The following is a 21580-nucleotide window of genomic DNA, read 5'->3' on the forward strand; positions in this document are numbered from 1 at the left end:
CGAAGAGAAAGCCCCCCCCGCCCCCCCGCCGGCCGGTCACTGCTACTCCGAGTCGGAGAGGACGATGATCTCCTCCGGGTCGCACTGAGTGGCCACGCTGGTCTGGAGGGAAAGAGGGAGGGGTCAGCGGACCCACACACAGGTGCCCCTCCCCCGCCCCCCCAGGTGCCCTCCCCCGCACCCACCCGGGTGAGGCGCTCGTCCTGCTGCTGCTGCCGTGGCGGGGCCGGCGGGCTGCCCTGGGTGCTGGACACCAGGCTGAGCCCCGGGGAGTCCGGCCGGGTGGAGTCGGCAGCGGGGCCCGGGCTCTGCGGGGGCGGCCCCTCCTCGTCCTCCCCCTCGGAGCCGGAGCTGGGCACCCGGATGCAGGTGGGGGCCCTGCAGGGGGGGCTGCTGCTGTTAGGGAGAGAGGGGGGTCAGCGTCAGGTGGGGGGTCAGCATGCCATCTCCCCCCCCCCACTCAGCCCCTCTACCGTACCTGCTGGACACGGGGGTCTGCCCCCAGGCGGTCCGGCTCCTCTTGCAGGGGGGCTGCCCGTTCAGCTCCCCGTTCTCCAGCAGGTGGGGGCGCTTAGCGGGTGGGGCCTCTTCCTCCTCCTCCTCCTGGATCGAGGGGGCGGGGCTGACCTCCCTCACTGCCCCCTCCTCCTGCTGGCCAGGAGAGTCCCCGGAGGAGCCCAGCAGTCCATCTTCCTCCTCCTCTTCTTCCTCCTCCTCCTCCTCCTCGTCCGCAGAGGACAGGGCCACCTCGGGCACCTCCATCTGCTGGTCGGCCTCTGCGTCCAGGGCAGGGGGGGCCTCACCTGGGGGGCAGAAGAGTTGAGCCTGTGGCGCCAGCACTCTCCCCAGCCCCCCCACAGGGTGGAGGGCAGTCGGGTGGGGAAAGCGAAGAGGAGAAACTGTGGGGCTGACGGGAGACCCCCTCCAGGCCACCAAATGCAGGTTGGACCTGCGGAACGCCTTGCCACAAGAATGGGGAAAGAGGAAACCCACCAAAGCTACCTGCTGCCGCCTCCTGCTCCTCGTCCTCCTCCTCGTCCACCTCTCCAGCGTCCAGGCAGTGGGCCAGCTCTGCGTCCAGGTCCGACTCAGAGTCCGAGTCTTCCTCCTCTTCTTCCTCCTCCTCCTCCTCCGACGATCCCTTTTTTTGACCGCTCTCCTGGGGGCCTGCGCTGTCCTGGTGCAAAGGCCCAGTGCATGGGGGGAGGGGTTTCCACTGGCCCTGGACCCTCCCCCCACTTCCCCCTCCCCCTCCCCTCAAAGGCAAGAGATGGGCCATGAACCCGTGGGGGCGTGGGGGGTGGGAAGTGGGGAGGGGGCAAATGAGGAGGAACAGAGAAGCCCCAAGACCGTTTCATCAGCTGCAGCCGGGCTGGTTGGGGGGGGGGGGCAGATGGGGGGGGGGCTTAGCTCTAGCCTGACTTTGCTGCGTCAAAGGGGGGAAGAGCCCCCATGGCTTCAGCCCAAGGGGGGCCTGGAGGGTCTCTCTTTCCGAAGGAACCTACCTACGTACGATCTCTGCCCCCCCTCTTTGGAGAGGGTGGGGCCTTCACGGCCATTTTGTGAGTGTTGCCCCTAGCTCAAGGGATACTGGGCTGGACCCAACTGCCCTCCCTCTTGATTTGACCCCATGCCCCAGCGGCCTGGCAAGCGGCCCCCTGCTGAGCTCTGCTGGCCCCCATCCCTTCCACAAGCCCCCCCACCCCCAGCCCTTGAGCCGCCTGGCCCTCTGGATGCCGCCCCATGGCCCCCCCCTTACCTCTTCGGCGACTGTGCCCGAGACAGACTCCTTCGGGGAGGCCGGCTCCCCCTCGGCCGCTCTGCCGGGCTGGGTGCCCCCACCGTCCTGCCTGGGGGGCCTCCCCCCCGGCTGCGGCTGCTCCTGGCTCTTGTCCTGCAGCTGCGCGAACTGAGCAATCACCTCCTCCAGGCGCTGGTGACCCAGGAGCTGGTTGCGGTGCAGGTGGCGGGACAACTCCGCGTCTCCCGTGGCCGGGTCAGTATCTGCCGGGCAGCAGGAGGACACGGGCTGAGCGGGGTTCCGCCTGCGCCCCCCCCCACCACCACGGGGCAACATCCTCCCCTCCCTGGACAGGGGCAATGTCCTTGGAAAATTGGGGGAGGGTCAAAGCGCCCATGAAAAACTGGCCCTGGAGACAGCGCCCTCCGGCCTCGGGATTTCACGAGGGGAAACCCTGCGGACTTTGGTGGGGGGACGGCTGACTTACCCCCCCCCCCCAATTTCAGACAGCCTCCCAAGCCCCAGATGATGAAGCAGCGCTTGTAGCCCCTCCCTGCCTCCCCCCCTTTCCTGCTGGGTGAGAAACATTTGTGGGGAGCCCCCCTTGTCCGTCCCTCTGCTCAGCTCAACCATCTGTCCAGCAGCAGGAAAACACGGCCAAAGAACGCCAGCCCCCCTCCCCCCATGATCAGATGGGCAATGGGGAGAGGAGGGTTCTGAGAGAGGGGGTGGGGGGATCGTGGGCCCCCTTGCCTGGGACCGGCTGCCCTGCCTGGCCTGGCCAACAGGTTTCGGCAAAGACACCGGGAACGATAAGAGCAGAAGAGCTGGGTGCCTCCTCTGCGCCCCCTGCTGGTTGCCCTGAGCACTGCCCCGAGCAAGACTGAAGCTGGCACAGCCAGGCACCCAAGTGGGGTTTCCTGGGATGGATCTGGGGGGGACGGTGGAGTTATTCCCGGTCAGCACCTCCCCCGAGTGGGACCGGGGGCCGCAAAGAATCCCCGTGGGCTCCAGGCAGCACACTCACTAGGCCGATACTGGTCGGTCAGATGGCTGCCGAAGTTGTAGACCAAGTCGAGGTGGCGTCGCTCTTGCAGCCGGGCCCCCACGTCACGGAAGGCGTCAGCGGCCATGGCCTCCATCTGGCGCTTGGGCAGCCCCAGGCTGTGACGGGCACTGGCCTTCTGCACCACCTTGAGGATGTCGGCAAAGTCCGGGAAGGACTCCGGCTGGTTGATCAGCCGCTCGATGCGCCGGTTGACCTCCGGGTAGCGAGTCCCGCGGTAGGGTATGCGCTGCTCGATGACGCGGCCGGTCAGGCTGCTGCAGTCCTTCAGCTGGCAGAGGCGCTTGAAGACGTGCATCAGCCGGCGTTTGAGGCGGCTCTCCTGCAGGTAGGCCGAGTCCTGGCTGTCCAGGGCTGCCAAGTCCAGCTCTTGCTCCTGCAGCCGCTGGATCTCTCTGGCGTAAACCCGCAGCAGGTTCTCCAGGTAGCGAATCTGCCGCTTGGCGTCCACGCAGGGCTTGGCGGGCGTCTGGGGGGCGGGGGCAGCCGGCGCGTCCTGGGCCTCTGCGGGGACAGGGGCCACGGCCTTTTTCCTCTGCGAATGGGCCCGGAAGCTGGTGCAGAGTTCGTTAATGTAGACGTAGATCTTGTTCCTCCTGGCTTGCACCCGCGTCAGGCAGCGGCTCAGGACGTTGTGGAACTCCACGGAGGCCAGGTACTCCGGGTTGGTCTTCTGGTGGCGGCCAGACAGGTAGGTGATGACCTCGGGGGTGTCCTTGGTGTGCTCGGAGCAGAAGGCCACGAACTGCAGGGGGGAAAGGAACAGGTGAGGCGCTGCTCAAGGAAGACCCCGCCTGGCCTGGCCGATCCCCTGGCAGGGAGGAAATGGCGGCTGGGGGGCGAGGCCTTCCTCCTGAAGGTCCATAGGGCACAGCCCGTAAGGGCCCAGAGGAGAAGCCTTCCATTTGCCAGGATACTACGAGGGTTCTCCGGAAAGTAAGGTTACAAAGGCACGTGGTTCTCAGGGAAATGTTCACGGGAGAAGTTGGTATTACTATGGTGTAGCGGGAAGCCAGCGAACGAGCAGTGCCAGCGGTCAGTAGGTTAGAGCTGTGCGTTCTCATTCCGTTTCCCACTAAGTGCGCACTGTATCGAACGCTGCTGCGATGGGTGCACAAGGTTTTCCTCGCCAATTGTTGAGTTTTGAATTTGGGGGCTGAAGGAGAATGGGCACTGCGCCACTGCATTGACGGACGTTTGCTCTGGAGTCGGCTGATAAGCCCACGTTTCATCTCCTGTCACTATACAGGTGAGAAAAGCCTTCAGTCTCGAAATGGTCAAGAAATTCTCGGGTGGCACCGACTCTCTCGATTTTGGGCCCTTCAGACGGCATCCTGGGCCCCCATCGCAGCCGCGTTCGCCTTCAGGTACCGTGTTACAGCGCCCACTTTGTGCTTGGAGGGAAACGGAACGAGGACGCTCCTCTCTAACCTTCCCCACATCGGTCGATGATCTACTGGCACCTGGCACGGCCTTTCACAATGGAAATGTCCACATAGGTGGAATTGATGCAACACAACTTCCTGTCAGCATCTCCGACTTCATTCAGACCACCCCCAGGCAATTCCCTGACCAGCCTTAGATGCCTTCCAGCCCCTACTAGGAAAGGACCGTGGCCATCGGAGGTAGGGGACCACGGGTCAGAATCCTGCGGGGATAAATTTGGCAGAGGCGCCAAGTGAGTGAGGGTGGACCGGTCTATTCATGTGAGGAGCATAATTCCAGCCATGGAGACCCCCCCTCCCAGGATGTGCAATTTAGTAGCTGGAAGGGCAGAAGAGGCACAGTGGGCCAGAATTGTGGTCACTTGGTCAGCGAGTGTTGCCTTTCACTGGAAGCAACCTGCGGCCAAGCCCCACCAGCCTTCTGGGCACCAGGGACCGATTTTCCCCTGGACCTGGGGTGTTGGGGATCCCGATCTGCGCTACGATTGGCTGCTGTGGGTGTAAAAGCGGGGGGGGGGGGTTTTCCCTTTCTCCCCCTCCCCTTTGCCCTCCCGGGTGCTGCTACGCTGATGGACCTCGTGATGTTCCTGAACCGACAGGTGGTCCTCAAGTTACGAGCACAACTGAGGTCAACATTTCTGTCGCTAAGCAAAAACATTGTTTTGTCCCACTTTGCGATTCTCCCTGCCAGGGTCGTTAAGCGAGTCCTGGCGCTTGTTACATCAGTTGCAGGGCTGTCCAGTGAATCCGGGGCCCTCATCAACTGGGTGGGAAGGTGGCCAAAAGGACCCTCAGAGACACCGACCCTCATAGATGGCAACCACGCACTGAGCCCCTGGATGTGGGTCAGGGGACTGTGGGGGCCCAATGGGGCAGTCGCAGGGCCCTCGTAATTTTGAACTGCTGCTAAACAAACCGTAGTGAAAGTCCAGGACTCGCTGTGAACATAAATCTGACACTTATGGATAGAAAGCGATAAAACTTCTGCACCTGGACAGGTGGGGGGAGGGGTTGGGCTCTAATAAAGTAAATAAAAATAAACAAGAGCTGCCGCCCCCCCAGCCCCCACCCCCAGCGAGGCTCCCGGTGCACCGGTGGGGGCCGGCGGAGCTTCGGGGCTCACCTCCTGGAAGAGCCGCTCGTTCTCGGCCCGGAGCCCCTTCTGCCCGCCGGGGGGGCTGCCGTCCAGCGGGGGGGCCGTCGGGGGGGGCGAGGGCGGGCGGAGGGGGCCGTCGGGGGGCGGGGGCGTGGCCGGGGCAGGGCCGCGGTCGCCGTCATTGTCGTCGTCCAGGACGATGATGCAGTCGGAGGAGGAGGCGCCGTCGTCGGGCGGCGGGGAAGTCATGGCCGTCGGGGCGCGGGGCCGTCGGGCATCGCCGGGGAAGGGAGCGCCCCACGCGGGAACCGGACCCGGGGCGGCAGCAGACGGGTAGCGGCTTCTCCGGGGGGCGAGCGTGGCGGCCGCGGCGGCGTCCACACCCGACGTGGCGGCCCCAACGGCGGCGGCGGCGGCGGCGGCTTTCAAGTTTCGGTTCCGCTCGCCTCGCCTCAGACTGAGGTCCTGCCCCCCCGCCCACTGCGCAGGACCGGAAGCGGATGCTCCGCGCCGCCATGTTATTGTACGGACAGGGGGGAGGGGGAATGAGGCAGCGGCCTTGTCACTGAGCGTTCCCGCTGGCGGAAACGCGGACGTCTCCCGGCCGAGGACAGGCCTCGCCGGTAGGCAGATGGGTTCCTCCTCCCGCCTCGGTCCGCGCCGCGATTGGGGCGACATCTTTCTGTACGGGGGAAAGCGCCGGCGGCCTCTTCCGTCACATGACCGGAAATCGGTGCGTGACGTTTGCATACCACGCCCTCTTCCTGCTGCGGCTGCGCTGCCGGCTTTTTTCAAATACCCCGCGGGTGGGGGCTGGGGAAGAGGATTCAGGAGGCGGGAAACAGCAGCTGTCAACCGCATCCGACCACTGCGCATGCGCCTCTCCCGCCTGCCCGTGCGAAACAACGGAAGTCCAGCGATGCGACGCTTCCGGTTTTCCCGCCACCGCCCCTCCCCCACTCCGCCAGCTGAGGTGCCCCTCCCCCTCTCGGCCCCTGCTTCTCCCTCCCCCACGAAAGCCCCCTCCCCCCCCGGGATAAAAAGACGCGGCCTGTTCGCCTTGGCGACTCGCACGTTTTTTATTCATAAAAGGTTATAACAAAGTTCATGAGGGGAAACACGCACAAATACAGAGAAAGCAGTAAAAACAATTAAAAAAATACGAAGACGTCGACGGGGGCCGAGAGGGGCCGTGTCGAGTGGGGGGAGGGGAAACCCCCCCTCACTTCCGGTTGCTGGAGGCCGTCCCGATGACGCACTCGTTCACCTGCAAGGCGGAGAGGGTGCGTGTGTGTGTGTCCCCCTGCTTTTCCAACCCTCTGACAGGACTGTTTGCCCCCCTCATCCAACCGCCTGGGCCTCTTCCCTTGACCCCCTGGGAAGGACGGAAGGACGAGGCCACCTGGAGCCCCTGGGGAGATTTGAACCGCTGAGCGACAGCTGGCTGCCCTCTAACCCCTGCGCCACTCCTGGCTCAATGGCAAGCCCCCCCCCAACCCCCTCCCTCTGCGCAGACCTTTCCAGGGGCCACTCACTCACCTTCCTAGCAAAGCGGAGGGAGTTCAGGGACTCGCCAAAGTTCTCCTCCAGGGGGGAGATGTTCACAAACATCAGCCTGGGGGGGGGGGCAGGGGGGCAAAGCAAAGGGCCCCGTGAGTTGGGTGTCCCACAGAGAGCCCCCCCCTTCCCCTACCCACTCCCCACCCCCCACCCCCGCCTGCCCCAAAGCCACTCACATTTTGGAGCTGCCCCCCAGAGAGTTCTGGAGCAGGTAGGTCAGCTTGCTGTTGCGATAAGGGACGTGGGCCTCCTGCAGAGAGGGGGGGGCAGTGGGGGGGGCATCAGAGGCGGCAGGCAGGGCGGAGGGCACCCCACCTTGCGTCCTCCACCTTTGTCAGGGGGGTCATGGCCCCCTCCCGCTACCTTGTTGCTGAGGGCGGTGATGACCAGGCCCAGGGTGGAGAGGCTGGTGTTGATGGCCTGGGTCTCCTTCAGCCGCTCCCCCGTGGACAGAGACTTGTCCAGCCGCTCGCTGCCTGCCAGGTCCACTAAACTCAGCACAGCTGCAGGACGAACGAGAGGAGGTCAGGGCCCGTCTGCCGGGTGGTCCAAAGTGGGGGCTCTAGAGGGGGCCCTCAGGAATCGCCAGACCTCGGACAAGATGGCCGCTCTGCGGGAAGGGCCACCCCCCCCGCTGCTTGGAGATCCTAAATTAGCCCCTGGCCTCTTGGACGTCTGCCCCACCCCCACCTACTCACAGGAGGTGTGGAGCCCCCGCTTGGCGTTTGTCCCCTCCAGGCGGAGCTGGAAGAGGCTGTGGCTGCGGGAGGAGCGCTCGTTCAGGATGGTCCTGGCCACAGAGCGGTGGGTTTTGGCCCTCAGCAGCAGCTTCCGGACCTGGCCAGGGGAGGGGGGAGGAGGGGGGGGGAGGCATGAGGGGGCTGCTGGGCCGGTCCCAGAAGGCACAGGAGAGGCAGCCCCAGGGAGCCCCCTTTGGAGGGGAGGGGGTGCTGTCCGATACCTCCTCCTCGGAAGAGACGGGGACGCAGGAGAGGTTGGGGACGTGCAGCTCCTCGGTCAGTTGGCTCACTCGCCGGATCTCCAGCTCCCCGCTCTGCTCTGGCCGCACCACCAACAGATCCCGCAGAGACTCGTTGTAGATCTCCAGGAAGCTGGCTGTGAATTGGTACTGGGGGGTGGAGGGGGGGGGACAGTTAGCCCAGCCACGGGGGGAGACAGGCCAGTTTTTGGGAAATGGCGGCTCAGCCAGGCCACCCAGGGTGGGTTCCTGACTTTGCTGGCCGGGAGGGTTTGGATGCTCGGAGGGGCCCCTCCCTCGGGCCCCTCCCTCACCTTCCACCCGTTGGCCCCCATCTCACGGGAGGAGGCAAAGACCTGACGCACGGCCCGAGGAATCATGCCTGCCGTCGCGGGGGCCGTCTCATCGGGGCCTTCCATCGTGTAGGTCTTGCCGCTGCCCGTTTGCCCGTAGGCGAAAATGCAGACGTGGTAGCCGTCCAAGGCCGACTGGCGGAGGAGGAGAAGGAGGAGAGGACGAGGGCCCAGGAGGGTGAATACCTGGCAAGGGGGCGGGGTGCCCCCTCCTTTGCCCACCAGGTGCCCTTCCGGCCCCCACCTGAACAAGCAGGGAGATTTCCTCAAAGACGCTCTCCTGGGAACTGGACGGGGGGAACACCCGGTCAAAGCTGAACTCGTAGTTAATGTCCTCCTTGCGTTCGCGGCCGACGTGAGACTGCAGGGGGGAAGGGAAGGGAGGGGAAGGGCTCGCTTTGTGAGAGACGCCCCTGGGCTCCCCCCAAAATACACAACTGCCTTATTCCTGCCTCCATTTATCTATCTACCAAATCTATCTATCTATCTATCTATCTATCTATCTATCTATCTAATCTATCATATCTGTCTGTCTGTCTGTCTGTCTGTCTGTCTGTCTATCTATCATATCTATCTATCTATCATATCTATCTATCTATCTATCTATCTATCTATCTATCATATCTATCTATCTATCATATCTATCTATCTATCTATCTATCATATCTATCTATCATATCTATCTATCTATCATATCTATCTATCTATCTATCATATCTATCTATCTATCATATCTATCTATCTATCTATCTATCATATCTATCTATCTATCATATCTATCTATCTATCTATCTATCTATCTATCATATCTATCTATCTATCATATCTATCTATCTATCTATCTATCATATCTATCTATCATATCTATCTATCTATCATATCTATCTATCATCTATCTATCTATCTATCATCTATCTATCTATCTATCATCTATCTATCTATCTATCATCTATCTATCTATCTATCTATCTATCTATCTATCAATCATCTATCATCTATCTATCTATCTATCATCTATCTATCTATCATCTATCTATCTATCTATCTATCTATCTTATCTATCTATCTATCATATCTATCTATCTATCTATCTATCATATCTATCTATCTACTCTATCATATCTATCTATCTATCATATCTATCTATCTATCTATCTATCTATCATATCTATCTATCTATCATATCTATCTATCTATCTATCTATCTATCAATCATCTATCATCTATCTATCTATCTATCATCTATCTATCTATCATATCTATCTATCATATCTATCTATCTATCATATCTATCTATCTATCTATCATATCTATCTATCATATCTATCTATCTACTCTATCATATCTATCTATCTATCATATCTATCTATCTATCTATCTATCTATCATATCTATCTATCTATCATATCTATCTATCTATCTATCTATCTATCATATCTATCTATCTATCATATCTATCTATCTATCTATCTATCATATCTATCTATCATATCTATCTATCTATCATATCTATCTATCTATCTATCTATCATATCTATCTATCATATCTATCTATCTACTCTATCATATCTATCTATCTATCATATCTATCTATCATATCTATCTATCTATCTATCTATCTATCTATCATATCTATCTATCTATCTATCATATCTATCTATCTATCATATCTATCTATCTATCTATCTATCATATCTATCTATCTATCTATCATATCTATCTATCTATCTATCTATCATATCTATCATATCTATCTATCTATCATATCTATCTATCTATCTATCTATCATATCTATCTATCTATCTACTCTATCATATCTATCATATCTGTCTGTCTGTCTGTCTGTCTATCTATCTAATCTATCATATCTATCATATCTGTCTGTCTATCTATCTATCTATCTATCTATCTAATCTATCATATCTATCATATCTGTCTGTCTGTCTGTCTGTCTGTCTGTCTGTCTGTCTGTCTATCTATCTATCTATCTATCTATCTAATCTATCATATCTATCATATCTGTCTGTCTGTCTGTCTGTCTATCTATCTAATCTATCATATCTATCATATCTGTCTGTCTATCTATCTATCTATCTATCTAATCTATCATATCTATCATATCTGTCTGTCTGTCTGTCTGTCTGTCTGTCTGTCTGTCTATCTATCTATCTATCTAATCTATCATATCTATCATATCTGTCTGTCTGTCTGTCTGTCTGTCTGTCTATCTATCTATCTATCTATCTATCTAATCTATCATATCTATCATATCTGTCTGTCTGTCTGTCTGTCTGTCTGTCTATCTATCTATCTCCGGGACCGCCTTCTGCCACACGAATCCCAGCGACCAGTTAGGTCCCACAGAGTTGGCCTTCTCCGGGTCCCGTCAACTAAACAATGTCATTTGGTGGGACCCAGGGGAAGAACATCTCCCACTGGGCCCGCTGAATTTATGCATGGTATGCTTGTGTGTGTGTATGTTAGTATAGGGTTTTTTAAAACTTTTCATATTTTAATTAATTGGATTATGTATTGGATTGTTTTTTCACTTGTTGTGAGCCGCCCCGAGTCTTCGGAGAGGGGCGGCATACAAATCCAAATAATAAATAAATAAATAAAATAAGAGCCTTCTCTGTGGCGGCCCCGACCCTTTGGAACCAACTCCCCCCAGATATCAGAGTTGCCCCCACCCTCCTTGCCTTTCGTAAGCTCCTTAAAACCCACCTCTGTCGTCAGGCATGGGGGAATTGAGACTCTCCCTCCCCCTAGGCTTATAGGATTTATGCGTGGTATGTCAGTATGTACGATTGGTTTCTAAATTGGGGTTTCAAATTAACACTATCTATCAATCTATCTACCAAATCTATCTACCGATCGATCAATCGATCACTTGGACTTCTATGCTGCCCCACTGCCGGAGGACGCTGGGGGGCTCGCAGCCAAATACAGATAAAAATAACTGTAAAAGCTCCTAGAAACAATGAAACAATCTAAAAACAGCTACCAAACAATTGAAACAATAATAATAATAATAATAATTTATTACATTTGTATGCCGCCCCTCTCCGAAATCCCACGCGTACCCGAAGCCTCTGCCGGAAGAGCTTTTGTGGAAGGCCAGTCGGGTAGGGGCAGCCCGGAGCTCCAGAGGAAACTGGTTCCAAAGAGCCGGAGCCGCCACAAAAAAGGCCCCCTCCTCACCCAATGGGTACGAGAGCCGACCGAGAGGAGACCGACCCTGTCAGGGCCCTGATTGGTCGTGGGAAGGTCGGGTGTGGGAGGCGGCCTGGCAAATTCCCTTTCTCTCTGCATGGTGGACCACACCTCTCCTCCTCCCCCCCCCTCCAGTGTCCCCCTCTGTGGGTGTGGCCAACGCACCTCCTCCGCCCTGGACAGCACGAGGCCCTTGTTGTTGTCGGCCGGGAAGCGCAGGTGGCTGGCGACCTTCTGGGCTTGCCTCTCGCTGGACAGCAAGGGCCGCACTCGGCAGAAGACGCGGATGTTTCCCTGGAAGGCCAGAGCGAAGCGGGCAGTCAGGCACAGCCCCCCCCCCTCGGGACAGGGGCCTCCCCCCCACCCCACCCGCGGGCGTCTGTGCCTCCCACCTTCAGCTCCTGCAGAGAGTTGTGGAGGCCGCGTCGCTCCATGTCCCCCTGGTGCAGCCGCTCCTCCAGGACCTCCAGCCGGACCCTCAGCCCCTCGGTCAGCTCCCGCTGCCCCGACAGGCTCTGCTCCGCCTCCTGCAGCGACTCCTGGGCAGCAGGAGGGAATTGGGGTTAGGTCTCCTACGTCTCCTGCGTTTCCTCTCTGTCTTGAGCCATAAAATAATAAATAGGGAGGGGGGGTCCCTTCGGCCTCCTTTGCCTGCCCCCCCCAGAAGCCTCCCTCCCTCAGGGCGTCCAGCGTTTCAAAAAACCCTGACATTCCCCTGTCACTTGTGGCCAGGCTGCAGCCGTAGATGACCTCGTGCCAAACGGCTCAAGCCGTGGAGAAACATCGGCCACCACGGGAGCAAGTTCCGGCCCCCGCAGCCCTCCTCCCTTTGGCTGGACTCTGCCAGGCAGCGCCATCCGTTGGGCTCCTGACCCCATTTCCCTCTGGCTCTGAAGCACTTTTAGTATTTCTCCCCCCCCCCCGACCCCCCACCCCATTTATTCCTTTTTTTCACAATTCCCCTGGAAATTCTGCTGGACCCCTGCGTCCTGGAAAGAGAAACCGAGGGGCCACAGATCCTTCTCCCCTTCTCTTCAGATTTGCCTTGGTTGGGGGGGGGCTTGGCAAGGGGACGGCTTAGGCCTTGCCCCCTCCCTCTGCCCCCAACCAAGCTCTGAAACCAGCCCCCTGACAAGGCCAAAGAGGCCTTGGCCAGTCTGAGAGCCCCCACTTTCTGGGTCAAAATGGTGCAAACCGACCCCCCCCCAGACCCCCACCAAGGTTTGCTTGGCCCAGGAAAGGCAGCGACCACGGAAGAGGCTCAGGGTGTGTGTGTGTGTGTGAAGGAGGCCAGTTTGGGAAAGAGCCAGGGTGGCACAGTGGTTAGAGGGCAGACCCTGCAGGCTCCTTCAGCTGACTGCTAGCTGTAGTTCAGTGGTTCAAATCTCAGCCTTCCCTCCTTCCGAGGGGGGGGTCAAAGGAGGACCCAGATTGAGGGGGGCAAGAGGCGGAGTCTCAACCGCTTAGAGGGGGCTGTGAAGCATTGTGAAGCGGTAGATGAGTCTAAACCTGTTTACTTATTAGACTCGGGGGCCACCCTTCTCCGCAGACTCAGGCCATGCTATTTCTATTGCTAAAGCTGCCCCCCCTCGCTTCCCTCCCCCTCCCAGTTATCACTGCTTACTAGCAAAGGGCCCAGTGGCCTCTGAGTGTGTGTGTGTGTGTGTGTGTGTGTGTAAGGGCTTGTGCAAAAGTGGCCCCTCTCGTGCTCCGTATGGCTAGAAGGCCACACCAACAGAATTGTTAATTGCCAAAAGGCACCGATTGGTGGAGAGCTGCTGACCAGGGCGGCCCCCTCCACCACCACCACACGGGGCCTGCAGAGGCCATTCCTGGTGGGGGCCAAAGGGAAATCGGCCCAGCCCCCTCCCCCTCACCTCTGTGGCCTTCAGCCGGACCGCCTGCTCCCGGCTGCCCTCCGCGATCTCCCGGTTGAGGGCCTCCAGCTGCCCGATCCTCTGCGCTTGGCCCCGGCACTGCCCCTCCAGCCGCTCTTCCGTGGCCAGCAGCTCCGACACTTTCTGGCCGCTCTCCCTGGCCTGCTCCCGCCAGACCTGCAGCTCCGAATCCAGCAGACTGCGGAGGGCCAGTCGGGAGGGTTAGGACCTGCAGCTCCCTCGGCCACCACCACGCCCCCCCTCCCCCCCCCCGCTCACCTGACCCGGCTGCTCAGCTCCCCATTCCGGCCGGTGGTCTCCGTCAGCTCCTCCTGCAGCGCCCCCAGCTGGCTCTTGAGGGCCTCATTCTCCCCGGTCAGCCCTTTGACCTTCTCCTTGAAGACCCCCACCTTGGCCTGGAGGTCACTGACCTGCCCCTTCAGGTCCCAGGGGGCTCGCTTCTGCCCCCTTCCGCCTGAGGGAGCAGCTGGGGGTCCTGGGGGGGGGGAGACAGGAGGAAGAACCTGGGTAAGGGGGCTTAAGGCATCCGAGGGGCCTCTGGAAGTCAGAGATGGGAGAAGCCCGGGTGAGGAGGGGGCTTGAGGGCTCAGGGGAGGGTGGAGGTCCTATGGGGGGGGAGAGGGGAGGAGAAGCCCAGGTGAGGAGGGGGCTTGAGGGCTCACGGATGTGGGTGGAGGTCCTATGGGGGGGGAGAGGGGAGGAGAAGCCCGGGTGAGGAGGGGGCTTGAGGGCTCAGGGGAGGGTGGAGGTCCTATGGGGGGGGGAGAGGGGAGGAGAAGCCCAGGTGAGGAGGGGGCTTGAGGGCTCACGGATGTGGGTGGAGGTCCTATGGGGGGGGGAGAGGGGAGGAGAAGCCCAGGTGAGGAGGGGGCTTGAGGGCTCACGGATGTGGGTGGAGGTCCTATGGGGGGGAGAGGGGAGGAGAAGCCCAGGTGAGGAGGGGGCTTGAGGGCTCACGGATGTGGGTGGAGGTCCTATGGGGGGGGGAGAGGGGAGGAGAAGCCCAGGTGAGGAGGGGGCTTGAGGGCTCACGGATGTGGGTGGAGGTCCTATGGGGGGGAGAGGGGAGGAGAAGCCCAGGTGAGGAGGGGGCTTGAGGGCTCACGGATGTGGGTGGAGGTCCTATGGGGGGGGGAGAGGGGAGGAGAAGCCCGGGTGAGGAGGGGGCTTGAGGGGCTGCCTTACCTGGCTTGGGAGGGGCCCCGACCGCTGCCCGGCAGCTCAGCCCTGCACGCAGAGGGGAGAGAGATTCAGGGGTGGGGGGTGGGACGATCCCCAAGGCTGGAACCCCCCACCCAACCCAACCCAGACCCCATTCCCCCTCCCTGACAGCCCCGCTCACGCGCACCTGCCGAGGGGGGCGGCCGGGAGGGCAGCGATGGTGACTCTGGCCGAGGACCGCCGTCGTCCTGTGGGGGAGGAGGGAGAGAGATGAGGGGGGGGCATCAGAAGGAGACCCCCTCCCCCACCCCTCGGGGGGGCTGCTTACCGGAGGTGCGCGGGAGGCCGCGGGGCGCAGCGGGGGCTGCTCGGGGACGGCTCCCTCCTCCGGGGTCGGCACCGCCCTTCGCTCCGGGGTCCGCCGCCACGCGCGCCCGTTTCTGCGCAGGGAGGGAGAGACGGGGGGGTCAGGGCCGGCGGCGCGAGGGAGGGAGACCGGCGGGGGGAAGACGGGGGGGGTCCCGCTGACCTGGGGCGCGGGGGGCGCGTTCTCGTCGGGGGGGGCGGGGCGCTTCCCCCTGAGTCCCGGGCGGGGCAGCCGGGAGCCTCCGGGAGCCGCGTGGGGCGCCAGGGGCTGTCGGGGGGCAGCGGGCCGCTCCATCCTGGGCCTCTGCGCGGGGGGTCTCCGCTTCGTTCCCGGGCAACGTCTGGAGGGATTCGAAAGCAACTCCCGTCGGGACGCGCGCGCCGCGGAGCCAATGGGGAGGCCGGCCGCGCGCTCGCCCCGCCCCGGCGACGGCCAATGGCGGGAGAGGGTTCGCTGGGGGAGGCGGGCCGGGGCGGAGGGGCGGGGCCAGGCCGGGGGCGGGGACAGAGGGCTCACCCGGGCCCCGCCCCTCCCCCTACAGAAAGGGGCGGGGCCGGTCGCGTTCGCTCGCCCCGCAGGCGGCGGTCCCACCGGTGCAGCCCCCGACGCCCCCCACCGCCCCGGCGCCCGCCCTCCTCCCTCCCTCCCGCCCCCCGCGGGGAGCGCCCAGGGCCGCGGCCGGTTCGGGCCCTCGGGTCTGGTCGGGGCTGCGTCACAGCGGCTCTGTCGGGCGGAGGAGGCGATGCGATGGCGAGCGGGACCCCCGACGCCCCCGCCCCGCGCGGCCCCCGCAGCAGCGCCCGCCTGACCCCCGGCCCCGGCAAGCGCCCCGCCCGGCCCCCCGCCGCCCCCGCCGCCCCCTGGCCCCGCTTCTGGGAAGGGCAGGACGTGCTGGCCCGCTGGACCGACGGGCTCCTCTACCTGGGCACCATCAAGAAGGTCGGCCGCCCTCCCCCTCCTCCCCTCCCCCGGCCCTCCCTGGACCCCGGCCGGACCCCGCTGACCCGCCCCTCTCTCCTCACCCCCCCCCCCCGCAGGTGGACGCCCTCCGGCAGGTGTGCCTGGTGCAGTTCGAGGACGACTCCCAGTTCCTGGTCCTGTGGAAGGACATCAACCCGGGTTGGTGCTGCTCTGCCCCCCCCCCCCGAGGGCCTGGGGGAGGAGGGGGGATGGGCTGCCCGCGAACGCCCCCATCCCCCACTCGTGTGCCCGGCCCCCGCTGACCCCCCTCCTCCCCCCCCAGCGGCCGTCCCGGGTGACCGGCCCTCCTGCAGCGTCTGCCGCTCCGAGTCCTCCAGCCCCGAGAATCGCCTGGTCCGGTGCGACAAGTGCAGCCACGGTGAGTGCCACGGGGGTCAAGGGGGGGAGGGAGCTCTGTCCTTCTGGGGGACCCCCCCTAAAGCCTGGCCCTCTCCTGCAGCCTACCACCAGGAGTGCCACCTGCCCCGCGTGCTCAGCGACAGCGCCTGGACCTGCCGCCAATGCGTCTTTGCCGTGGCCACCAAGGTGAAGAGGGGGGGTCAGTGGGTCTTCCTTTGACCTCGGGTCCCCCTCCTCCCTAGCAGAGATGGGGCGGAGGCTGGCCTGGTGCCCCTCCTCCACACTCCTGCCCACTCTCGGGGAGGGGGCTCAAACTCCGCCCTCCCCCCCTGCTCCCCCCCCCCCTATCAGACGCCTCCGGCTTCCCTCCCTCTCGCCCCGCAGCGTGGGGGGGCCCTGAAGAAGGGGCCGTACGCCAAGGCCATGCTGGGCATGAAGCTGGTGCTGCCCTACCAGCTGGACTCCCTCGACTGGGACGCCGAGCACCTGACCAACCGACAGCAATGCTACTGCTACTGCGGAGGCCCCGGCGAGTGAGTGCGTGCGTGCCCGGCCTAGGTGGTGGGGGGGCAATGGGGGCAGGGGGGCTGCCCTACCCAGAGGCAGGTTTAGCTCTTATTGGATTGAGAAGCCCCCCAACTCCTGACAGACTCTGGGGGGCGCCTGACTCGGGGAAGAGAGGGTCCGGTCCATCCAGGAAGGGGGACGCGGTCGTCTCAGGTGGGGGGGGGAGTGCCCAGGGCTGGAGTCTGGTGGGGCACCGGGTGGGGATGGAGGGAAGGGGGTCCGAGGCCCACAGGCCGTAGTCCGACCCTCCCTCTTCCCCTTCTGCCGGCCCAGGTGGAACCTCAAAATGCTGCAGTGCTGCCGCTGTGGTCAGTGGTTCCACGAGGCCTGCACCCAGTGCCTCTGCAAGCCCCTCCTCTACGGGGACAGGTGAGCCCCTGACCCAGGAGACGGGGGGGAGGGGTTCAATGGGGTGGGGGGGCTGACCAGGCACCGCTAACCTCTTGAACGCCGGGCAGGTTCTACGTCTTTGAATGCTGCGTCTGCACTCTGGGCCCCGAGACCGTCCGGCGCCTGTCCCTGCGCTGGTGAGTCTGGGGGGGGGGCTGAGGGGGAGGGGCTGCTCAGCTGAGGTCAGGGGAGACACTGGCCCTTCCCCCCACAGCATTGAAGCCCCCCCCCTCAGCAAATGAGGTTGTCACTGCTTTGGTCCAAGGTGAGGCCTGGGGGGGGGGCTGTTTCCGGGCTTGTCCCAGGGGTCTTTGGGGGGGGCGCTCTGGGTTCCTGTAGATGCTCCCTCAGGTGCTGCTCCTCTGCCTGAGCCTGTCGATGCCCCCCCCCCCTCTGCAATCCTGGCTTTTTGGGGGTCATTAGCCCGCAGGTTTTGAGGGCAGCCATCTCCCTCCCCCGCCAGTGGGGGGCGCTTCCCTCTCTCCAGGGTGGGGGTGGGGGGCTACCTGTTCTGGCTTCAGGGGCCTCTGTCTTGCCGAGGGGGGGGGGTGTCACAGAGGTCAGGCCCTTAAGGCCCTTGCCGGGGGTGCTGGTGTGGGCCGGGCCCTCTTACCCAGAGGTGTTGGTGCCTTTCAGGGTGGACGTAGCGCACCTGGTCCTCTATCACCTGAGCATTTGCTGCAAGAAGAAGTACTTTGACTTTGAGCGCGAAATCCTGCCCTTCGCCAGCGAGAACTGGGACAGCCTCCTGCTGGGAGAGGTCTGCGCAGGGCGGGGATGCGGGGGGCGGAAGGGGCCACAAGGGTGGACACATAGCAGGTCAGCCAGGGCCTCTTTTGAAGACCCCGGGGCGGCACCTGCCCTCGCGGTCGTGAGCCTTGTGTCAGGGACTAAATCGGGGGCACTGGGGGCCACTGGGGACCAGGCTGGTGCTGCTAGCTACCCCTCCCCCAAATTGAGGTCCCAGTCTCCGGCCCTTTGGCTCTGAACAAACCCCCGGGGGGAAACCGCGAGGCCACCAACAGCAGGCTGGGAAGTGGACATTCGTGGCATAAGCGCGCATCTGCCTAGGGAGCCCCACCCACCCAGAAGCCCCCCCTCAATCCCCTGTGACCTTTGACCCCAGTGGCCACTGCCTTGGAGACATAGTGTGCAGGGAATCTGCGCACGCTGACAAAGTCGTCGTCATCTTTAGTCGTACATCAACCGTAAACGCTCCAGAGATTGTGAGCGCTGCTGCCTCTTCCTCTGTAACTCTGCCCGGAGCTCGCGGTCCACCCGGGAAGGAAGGCCGTCGTCCTCTGGGCCCCTCGGCTGACTGGACCCTTTGCTTTGGCCTGGCAGGGGGTCCCTTTGTGGGTGGGGAGGGGAGGGGAGGCTGCGTGCCACCCGCTTGGGGCCGGCTACTGTGGCTCACGGCCCTTGTCTTCCTCGGCCCCCTGCAGCTCTCAGAGACACCCAAAGGGGAGCGCTACAACCAGCTGCTGAGCGCCCTGACCGGCCACAAGGACAGGTAGGCCTTGCTGACGGTTGCCAGGCACCAACAACCGGACCCACACGGGCACAATTGAGCTGCTGCACCTTGTTGTCCAGCAAAATCGCCCTGGAAAGGCCCGACAGGACCCCCGAGGCGTCCGAAGGGACTCGGATCTCGTGTTTGCGTAGACTCCGGGCTAGTTCCCCGTTTGACGCCCCCACCCCCCTCCTCCTCCCCAGCAGGGACGGCTCTCCTGGGTCAAAGGTCCCGGGTTTGCACCACATCCTAAGGCTCCTGCCCTTTGCGGAGCAGCAGGCCCAACAAGCTCGGCCCCTTTGGCCTCTGACTTGAGCCCCCCAAACGAGCAGCTCACGTGTGCGAATCGATCGGTCTCTGCCCTCTTGGCTGTACTTCATCTACACTTAGGGGGGCTGAGAGAAACGGGGTTTAGGGCTTTGCAGGACCCTCCGGTTGAGCCAATTCAGTCACCCGGGGGGGGGGGGGTAACACAGACAATAAGGCCACCGGTGAAGAGCTCCAGGAGGGGGGAGGGCAGCCGGTGCCTGGGTCTAGTTTAAAGCAACCGTGGAGACAGTGGGCTGTGTCTTGTCAATCAAAGGGCCTCACTGGCCTTGTGTCAGCAACTGAAAGGGGGTGGGCCTGTAGCCCCAAGGGGTCGCAGGAGGGAGCCAAACCAGTGTGCCCTCCCCCCATCCCTTCTCTCCTCTGCCCCACAGATTCATCTCCGGAAAGGAAATCAAGAAGCGGAAGGGGCTCTTCGGTCTGCACCTGCGCGTCCCCCCCCCTGCCCCCCAACCCCTCGAGGGCCCTCGGCCGCCCTTCCTCGCTGAGAGCAGGTGAGAGCGAGCCCTCCCTGCCTCACTGCCCCCCCCCCCCCCGCTGTGGGCCTGAGGAGAGAAGGAAGCTGCCCCCCCCGGCTCCTTCCCCCCCCCCGGCTCCCCCCTCCATGCCGCACAGATAAGGAGGGCCCCCTTACAGCTTGCTTTCAGGGCAGGGCAGGCGTGGGTCGGGGCCGCAGCCCAGGAAGGACAGGCGCCGTCGGCCGAAGGCCCCGGAAGCAGCCTTGAGCACGGAGCAGCACAGCACCAGGGAGAGGGAGCGGCTGGGCAGGGCCCTGACTCAGGTAAGGGGGGGGAGTGAGGGAGGAGGGGGTCCCTGCTTGCCCCCAGCACGGCCCTTCAACGCTGCCTCCGCACAGGAGCTGGTCCAGAACCCCGTCAGCCCTAACCAGAACTACAGCGGCTATGGCGGCACCTGCAGCACGTACAACTTCCGCCGCACCGACGCCCGCTGCCAGGACAGGTGAGGCTGTGGCCAGGAGGGACGGGGGTCCCGTTCGCCAGGCCGGCTCCCTCTTGATGCTGTGCTCTCTCCCATCCCCCCCTGCAGCACCCCAATCCGGATGTTTGCCTCCTTCCATCCCTCGGCCAACACCGCAGGGACCTTGAGGTGAGCAGGGCGGAGCAGAGGGGTGTGTGGGTCCCCTCAGCACCCCCCTGGGGCCTGGACAGAGCCTCCCGACGGGCAGGGGGGCCTCAGGGTGTGCTTGCTGGCCATGGCTGGTGCTTCCAGGCACGGCTGGGAGGCTGCGTTGGGTGCGGGGCCTTTGCTGTAGTAGCAGGATGTGGTCTGACAGGGCCCCTCCCCCACTCAGCAGGATTCCTCATGGGCTGGTCCCCCAGATGGCCTCCCTGTCCAGTCAAGGGGCATCGCAAGGCCTGAGGTTGCCTGGTGCCCCTTCCCTTGCAGGCCCAAACTGGCTCCCTCTCAGCTGAGTTGGCCAGGAGACCCTCCCCAGGATCGGTGCTTCTGCAGAAGCGCCAATGGGAAGGAGGCGGTCCTTCCTCTGGGCCCCCCCTGAGTCCAGACGCAGGACCCGCCCACCACCTAAGCAGGAAGGTCCCCAGACCAGTCGGGGTGCCCACCGCCACTTGCTCTGGCCCTGGCAGTGCCACTCTGCGGGGGCCCTGAAGCTGCCACGGGAGGCCTGTGCAGCCGGGCCCCCCGTGCTCTGGATGGGACGCACCCCAACATCCCAGAGACCCCACCTTCTCTCCCAGGCTGGGGCCCCTGTCTGCCACGGGGCCACACCACTGGCCCTCGGTGGTGGGAGGGGCCGACACTGACCCCCCCCCTCTTCCCTTGCAGCAGAAGCGGTGAGCCCTCCCTGGACCTTTACGTGGCAGCCACCCCCACCGCAGAGCAGCAGAGTCCGGAGCGCCCTGCCCCCGCTTTCCTGCCCTGCCCGACGCCTCCCCTCAAACGCCGAGCCGTGCCCCCTCCCGCGCCCCGCCGCGTGCCCTCCGCCCTCTGTGCCCCCAGCAGCAGCAGCTACTTTGGGGCGATGGGCCGGCTGGCACGGGGCGAGGCCGTCCGCATCCTGGCCCGGCGCATCGCCACAGACGGCACCGTCCAGTACCTGGTGGAGTGGGACGGGCGAGGCATGTTCTAGACTGAGTTCCAGGGCCCCCCACGTGGAGCTCTGAGGACCCCCCCCACCCCAATTTCCACAGAAGGAAGGGTAGCCGGGGATGCCGGGGAAATGGACCCTGGCCGGAAGACCCTGTCACATCGCTGCTCTGCGCTCCCCCGCCCCTCCGCGCCACCCCCACTGCCCCCCGTGGACCGAAGCCCGAGTTCTTTTATTTTTGTACTGTTTCTGAGTAAAGGTTTTAGGGAGACCGCTGAGAGGGGCAGGAGATGGCTTCCGGGGGTGGGGGTGGCTACTTCCTCTGCCCCCTCCCCACCGCACTGCTGACTTCCTTCGAGATGCTGCTGCCCTCCCCCCTCACAGCCAGAGGCTGAATAAAGCGCTTCAGTGAGACTCGTGGCTGGTGGGCTTTCTTCCACTGTGGGGGGGGGGCAGCCGTGGGACTGTGGGTGCTGAGGGTGGGGTGGGGGTCAGGCCAGCCCCACGTGAGCCCC

At 62.4% G+C, this 21580-nt stretch overlaps 3 protein-coding genes across 8 annotated transcripts; 1 reads left to right on the forward strand and 2 right to left on the reverse strand.

Annotated features, from left to right (window-relative positions):
* Positions 1-12: 12 nt before the first annotated feature.
* On the reverse strand, positions 13-6093 carry DAXX (death domain associated protein). Of its 3 annotated transcripts, none has more exons than XM_070736936.1 (7): positions 5376-6093; positions 2769-3552; positions 1760-2004; positions 994-1177; positions 479-803; positions 186-393; positions 13-102 (listed from the first exon to the last, which is right to left on the reverse strand). In XM_070736936.1, the coding sequence occupies exons 1-7, from the start codon at positions 6024-6026 to the stop codon at positions 43-45; spliced, it is 2457 nt and encodes an 818-aa protein (XP_070593037.1). In that variant the 5' UTR covers positions 6027-6093; the 3' UTR covers positions 13-42. The 3 variants fall into 3 exon arrangements, with proteins under 3 accessions (XP_070593037.1, XP_070593036.1, XP_070593039.1); XM_070736935.1 differs by having other exon boundaries at positions 186-396; XM_070736938.1 differs by having other exon boundaries at positions 186-396; positions 1003-1177; positions 5376-6092.
* Positions 6094-6408: 315 nt separating this feature from the next.
* On the reverse strand, positions 6409-15255 carry KIFC1 (kinesin family member C1). The gene is made up of 15 exons (XM_070736960.1): positions 15043-15255; positions 14842-14953; positions 14705-14761; positions 13611-13830; positions 13332-13530; positions 11847-11993; positions 11620-11748; positions 8485-8601; positions 8202-8375; positions 7870-8037; positions 7607-7745; positions 7272-7411; positions 7085-7158; positions 6888-6963; positions 6409-6615 (listed from the first exon to the last, which is right to left on the reverse strand). Exons 1-15 carry the CDS (start codon positions 15172-15174, stop codon positions 6571-6573), a joined length of 1929 nt encoding a protein of 642 aa, XP_070593061.1. The 5' UTR covers positions 15175-15255; the 3' UTR covers positions 6409-6570.
* Positions 15256-15448: 193 nt separating this feature from the next.
* On the forward strand, positions 15449-21479 carry PHF1 (PHD finger protein 1). Of its 4 annotated transcripts, none has more exons than XM_070736956.1 (14): positions 15449-15819; positions 15918-15999; positions 16124-16219; positions 16301-16386; positions 16552-16733; positions 17041-17136; positions 17226-17294; positions 17794-17917; positions 18603-18670; positions 19372-19491; positions 19634-19778; positions 19854-19957; positions 20045-20104; positions 20807-21479. In XM_070736956.1, the coding sequence occupies exons 1-14, from the start codon at positions 15628-15630 to the stop codon at positions 21105-21107; spliced, it is 1725 nt and encodes a 574-aa protein (XP_070593057.1). In that variant the 5' UTR covers positions 15449-15627; the 3' UTR covers positions 21108-21479. The 4 variants fall into 4 exon arrangements, with proteins under 4 accessions (XP_070593057.1, XP_070593056.1, XP_070593059.1 ...); XM_070736955.1 differs by having other exon boundaries at positions 15450-15819; positions 20804-21479; XM_070736958.1 differs by having other exon boundaries at positions 15452-15819; positions 16585-16733.
* Positions 21480-21580: the final 101 nt, after the last annotated feature.

This window comes from Erythrolamprus reginae, chromosome 2 (genome assembly GCF_031021105.1).
Source record: "Erythrolamprus reginae isolate rEryReg1 chromosome 2, rEryReg1.hap1, whole genome shotgun sequence".
Taxonomy (NCBI): Eukaryota; Metazoa; Chordata; class Lepidosauria; order Squamata; family Dipsadidae; genus Erythrolamprus; species Erythrolamprus reginae.